Here is a 6,000-nt window from a genome sequence, read left to right as displayed (position 1 = left end):
GCTTTCACTCAGGATCCTTGATAAGGATTGAATCCCTGGAAGCGGAAGTACGCTTGAAGGTCTTCGTACTGTTGCTGCATCAAATTGTTGATGTTGGTGAACTGAGCATCAGCATTTTGTTGTCATTCTTGCGTCTATGCTATGTGTTCCTCGAGGTTGTATTGGATCTCTCCCGTCTGCATATCAAGGGTATCCATTCTCTTGGTGATTTCACCCAAGTCCCAACGAGAGGAACTTGAGTGCCATTCACCGGGAGATGGAGGCATACCGCTTGATCTGGGGGACTGATTGTTCAAGCCTCCCCATTGTATGTCATGAGGCGCCCGCCATCGGCTCTCACTGGCACATTCCCAGCCCGAACCTCCAATGCTATGGCGTGGAGCTTGGGTACATCCGGGCACATCCCCAGTTGGCTCTCAACTGGCCTCATACTTCTGCACGGGTGTTGAGGATGTTGAACCTTCGCGTTCATTTCTTGCCATGTTGCATGTCTCCCTGTATGTTCCACCTGCACGAGATTCTTCTATGGTCTACAGGGGAATGGTTAGCTCATGACAGTTGTACAAATTATATCCCGCGTTAGTAACGGAATTTCATTTGTACAACCGGGAAAAAGTATATCAAAGATCCATCTACTCCATGTTTAAGAATATGCCCTTGCTAGATAATTCTCATCAACACAGGGATGAGGGGTTGAAATATAAGCAATAGGAGCAGTAAATCTTATACTCTCTAACCATTGCCTTATCATGCATTTCACAGGAGAAACTTTAATCTTACTAACCGTGGCAAACATGATAATCAATTCATCCTCTCTTATAGGTCTAAGATCACCTCTAGGAAAAAGATTCATAGCAATCCGTTTGTGCATAAGCCTAAATGTAGGATTATGGATGTAAATATCTTCCCAAAATATGTTTTTCTCAAACCTGGAAATTCCATTCCGAAGATTGATTTTATAGGAATCGTGAAAACCAAGAAGTGTACTTAATCCTTTCCATGTAAGTGTGTATTCATTATGAAAAAAGCGAAAGGAAATTCCATCTTGTATTTCTTTCAAAGTGCACAGGAATTGCAAAGTAAGCAAACGAGAACCAGGCTTATCCACTACAACAAATCAATGCCATCCAACAGCTTTCCAAATAGCACGAAAGTCAGTGTCCATACCTATTTTTTTCAGCAGCTCCAGATCGTATGCCCGCGTGTGAGCAAATACCCAGTCTTTCAGCACTAAGTAGGCTTGCCTTTCCCGATCACCGACAAAGTCGAGGTCGGCGTCGTTCTAGAGACGTTGCGGAATGTTAGCATCCTCCATTTGGACGTCAGCGGATGAACGAGTGCTAGACTCGTCATGACGACTTGATGGAGAGCCGGGTCCCTTCTTGAACAAACGGGACAGACGTCTCTTCGTTCTGAACAATTGAGCAATAACGGACTAACTCGGCGGGGGTTAGAATAACAAGAGTTTCACCTGCCAGTTAGCTTCACCAAAGTTTGGAGACTATCAAAGCTTGAATGAATTTGAGGGCAAAGTTTAGAGAGGGAATGAAAATGTGTTGAAATGGGGTGGATGTCCCTCTCTCGGCCGGTTGGCTTATATAGTGCACCCACAACGGTCAAAACTGACCTGTGGGGCCCACTAGCTTTTGCCTCAAAGAAAGAGGCCTGATCGTTGGCCTGGCTCGGCTGAACCCCTAGTGGGCCCAACTGGCCCCACTTTTGGCCGTTGGGTTCCAACGGCCAGTGTGGTCGTGGTACAATAAATTTATATTAACAATTTTATTTTAGTTTGCTCTGAAAAATTCATTTGAAAGAATTTCCTCAAAATTCAAAATCCTAAATGCAAATTTTGAAATTCAAACGTGTGTTGATGCAAAAATTGAAATTGATGAAAATAAATATGTGGATACATACCAATTTACCTGTTGGCGAAGGTCGCGTCATTTTGGGTCCGACATGCAAGTCGTACTTCCTTCCAGTTCAGTTTGCAGATTTTCCACCTGTCTCCGTAGGTGATGGAGTGGGCGTCTTTGGTTTTTCCTTCCACATCCTCTTTGGTTTCGGTGAGGGAGATGGCTTCCTCTGAGCCAGCTGCTCTAGCTTCTTGGCCGGTGTACTAGATTTTACCGGCGTCTTCCAATAACGGTTCCTGGGAAACGTTGTTTACTTTTCTAGGAAATTCCGCATGAACTTCACCAGGCTGTCCGTCTTGGGTGGCTCCACTTCGACCATTTGAATATTCTGTGGGTTTGGCCCGTACTTGATCCTGACCATCGAGCATTGTTTGGTCCTTGGCTGAAACTCAAACTTCTCTTGCTTCCCGTTGATATGGAAACGGATACTCCCCATTCCCACGTCATTGTTTTCTTCTGCAGTGCTAAGGAACGGACGCCCCAAGATGAGCGGTGTTTCCTTCTCCATGTCCATGTCCAGCATTACGAAATCGACCAGGAAGAAGAAATCCCGAATCTTGACCGGCACATCCTCCGCTATCCTGGCTGGGTAACGGACTGACGAGTCGGCTAGTTGCAGGCGCATCGGTGTTGCTGCCAACACCGTGAAGTTGAGCTTGTCAAAGACGTCCTTTGGCATGATGCTGACACTCGCTCCAAGATCACAAAGGGCTTGGTCGAATTGCTGTGTCCCGATCGAGCAGGTGATCGTAGGACACCCCGGATCCTTCTTCTTTTCTAGGAACTTGTGAAGTATGACGTTGCTGCAATGCTCCGTCAGCTTGACCACCTCCGTTGTTGGGAACGGTCTCTTGTTGTTGAGGATATCCTTGAGATAACGTGCATATGTTGGCACTTGCATAGCGTCCAACAATGGCACGTTGATGTGGATTTTCTGGATTACTTCAACAAAACAAGCAAACTGCTCGTCCACTGACGGTTTCTTGTTCCTTTGAGGAAACGGCAGCAAACGGGTGTCGCGGTACTCCTGCGGCACAGTCTTCTCTGGCTGAACCTCTTCATCAGCCGAATTACTAGATGGCGCTTCCTTGGTGATACTGCTAGTCCCTACAGGGTTAGGATATGGCGGATCCTGAGTGGACTTACGTCCCCTCGTTGTGATTGCCTTTACATTTTCAACGGAGGATTCGGGCTGCCCTGGGATCCTCCCAGATTCATTTGTAGGTACTAATGTAGCTAATTGAGCCAGCTGTGTTTCAATCATCTTATTAAAGCTCAGCTGGTTTTGAAATGCAGAAGCGAAGCCATCTAACTTGATATTTATGTTTTCTTAGATCTTGTCATCAGCAGCTAGTCTTTTGCTAAGAGCATATGTGGTTTTAGCTTGCGCAAAGACGAGATCTTTCAAGGAGGGATGGTTAGAGAAGTTACTGTTGTTGTTACCTCCTTGATAGTATGGGCGTGGCTGGTTCCAACCCTGACCTCCTTGTGGACGATACTCGTTGTTATTGTTGTTGCCCATGTACATCACCTCTTCACGGGTTTCCGGGCAATCATTCCCAGAGTGACCCATGCTGCCGCAGACTTCACACGTGATGTGTGAGTCCAAGGCTTTGATGGTACCTTGTGGCCTTTTTTCGTGGTCGTCCAACCGCTTCATGAAGAGGTCCAGCTTGGCAACAAGTATTTCTGTTTCCTTGACGGTGTGTGTACCTCGCTGACGAGTTTGGAGTCATTCCTCGCTCCAACTCATATTGGAGACCATCTTCTCTATGAAATCAACGTCTCCTCGAACCGTCTTTGAGAAGAAGGCTCCTCCAGCTGCCGCGTCCAGGTGGTCACGAGACATGGGAGTGAGTCCACTGTAGAAGTTCTGCAAGATAAGCCAGTCGTCCATCCCATGATGAGGACAGGCGGCCACATATTCCTGAAGTTGTTCCCACGCCTCAGGAATGGACTCATCCCTTGTGTGCTGGAAACTCGAAATCCTTCCGCGAAGGGCGTTGGTTTTGCCCATCAAGAAAAACTTCGATAGGAATGTCGTAGAACACTTGTCCCAGGTGTTGATTATAGGACGGTTGGCATAGAACCACAGTTTCGCTTCCCCAAGGAGAGAAAACGGAAACAGCCGCAGCCTGACGGCGTCTGGACTGACTCCCTTCATGGTGTACATGCTGCAAATCTCCAGGAACTATTGCAGATGAGCATTGGCATCCTCATTAGGCTTGCTGCAGAACGGGCTAGCCTGCGCCATCATGATGAGGCTGGACTTCGGATCGAAATCCACGTCTCCCATGTTGATCTGCGGCCCAATGGCCACATTGTCAGCGGAGAGAGCAACGAATTCACGGACGGTCTTGTCAGCCATAGTCTTGAAACTCGGTGGCGCTGGTATGGCTGGTTTCTTTGTCGGTAGAGTTTTTTGCGGAGCGACGACTCGCGGCTTGATGCTCCGAACGAAAGCTTCTGGATTTTCTTTAATGTTTTCCGGCAAGTTGAAACCAGTCGTGCACTACCCTATTTCCACACAAAAGTGAAAATGACCAAGGTTAGCCTAAAGAGTACAGTGATTATACAGAGGTAAATATAAAGTATTAGTTTTGGTAATCTCTATTATAAATATTCCCTGGCAACGGCGCCAGAAATGTTTGTTGGTATTTCTTAACGAGATTACTAGAAATATAATTACCAGCAATGGCGCCAGAAATACTCCTGGTATATTATGGTTACAGAGTTCATCCGCAAGCGCATGGATGTACCGTTGTAACATTTCACCCGAGAGTATTCCAAGGGTATCATATTTATTTAATCCCGTGGGAAGATCATAGTAGCGAGAACCGGACTAATAATTTATATGTTACTTGTAATAATCATAGTCTAAGCAGGGGTTAAGATAAATCAAAAGGTAGATTGACACACAAGTTGGGAGCTACTAATTCTCATACTAAAATATCTAAGCTAAGTGGAAAGAAAATAGAAAGAGAATCTATTCCTATACTTCTAATATACATAGTATACATACATTCTAGTTATACGATTAACTAACTAATACTCTCTTTCCGATGCCCTCCTGGTACTTCGAGAAGCCACCCCTGACTGCCGAGTTCCTTACAATAGCCCGTCATGATTATACAACCGAGGATAAATACGGAGGAGTACCCTCCCCAGAAAATTAACTTAGGATTATATACACGCGCGGAGGAATACCCGAACTGATCTGTCACCATCATCGGCCCACCTCTCATCCGCAGCATATAACCTCAAATAATGATATCCCGTAATCTAGACACCACGCCTAAACTACTAGATACTACTCTAATATCATCATCATGAGATAGAGTAATTGCATAAGCAAACATTATACCTGTACCTATGCATCCCCCAGATAAGCTAGCAGTATAATCAGTATAATATGAACATAATGTAAAGTTGGCATTCATATACTCAGAAAGTATTTCAATACCATAAATGTATAAAGAAGAGTATTCTAATAAAAGTACAAAGTTTATAAAGACGAAAGGAAAGCTAGTAGAGCCATACCCGAACTCTTTCGAAGGCTTTCGGACTCCGATTTCTTTTCTATTCCTACTCCACTAGCTTAAGAACATGAAACTAAATTTGAGAGAATATGAGAGTGCTTTGCTTGGAGTGTGTGAGTGAAGTGAGAAGAGGAGCTCCTTAAATGACGGTTGTAGCAGTTGGAATGGTCGGAATTGCCCTCCAACCGTCATTAGGGAGTGATCCACGCCGTCTAGAAGAAACCCTACATCCAACGGTGCCCCGGGGGGGGGGGGGGGAGGGGGGGGGGGGGGTTCGGCCGAACCAGGGGTCGGCCCAACTAGCCCAGGTTTTGGCTGGCGGCATCCTGTGTTGCTTCTCTTCGCAGACCTGTGAATTTTGGCCCAATTTATCGTGTCAATTCTGAGTTCTTGGCCCATTCATACATAAGTCTGATTCTCAACATCGTCCGATTGATTTATCGTTTGATTTGATGTCGATTCTCCTCCACTTTATGGTTATTCTCTGCAAAAGATTAGTGAACCAAACACTAGTAGAATATTATTATTCTAACATGAATATGCATTGC

General features: G+C 45.4%; 1 protein-coding gene and 1 non-coding gene across 2 annotated transcripts; one reads left to right on the top strand and one right to left on the bottom strand.

The window, feature by feature from the left end:
- Window positions 1-2,163: 2,163 nt before the first annotated feature.
- LOC127783023 (uncharacterized) lies at window positions 2,164-2,592 on the bottom strand. Its single transcript, XM_052310316.1, has one exon. The coding sequence runs from the start codon at window positions 2,590-2,592 to the stop codon at window positions 2,164-2,166; it is 429 nt and encodes a 142-aa protein (XP_052166276.1).
- A 1,216-nt stretch (window positions 2,593-3,808) lies between these two features.
- LOC127783418 (small nucleolar RNA R71) lies at window positions 3,809-3,915 on the top strand. The gene has a single exon (XR_008019322.1). It is a non-coding gene; the product is annotated as a small nucleolar RNA R71 (small nucleolar RNA).
- Window positions 3,916-6,000: the final 2,085 nt, after the last annotated feature.

Source organism: Oryza glaberrima, chromosome 8 (genome assembly GCF_000147395.1).
Source record: "Oryza glaberrima chromosome 8, OglaRS2, whole genome shotgun sequence".
Classification (NCBI taxonomy): Eukaryota; Viridiplantae; Streptophyta; class Magnoliopsida; order Poales; family Poaceae; genus Oryza; species Oryza glaberrima.
This window is presented reverse-complemented; position numbering and strand designations above follow the sequence as displayed.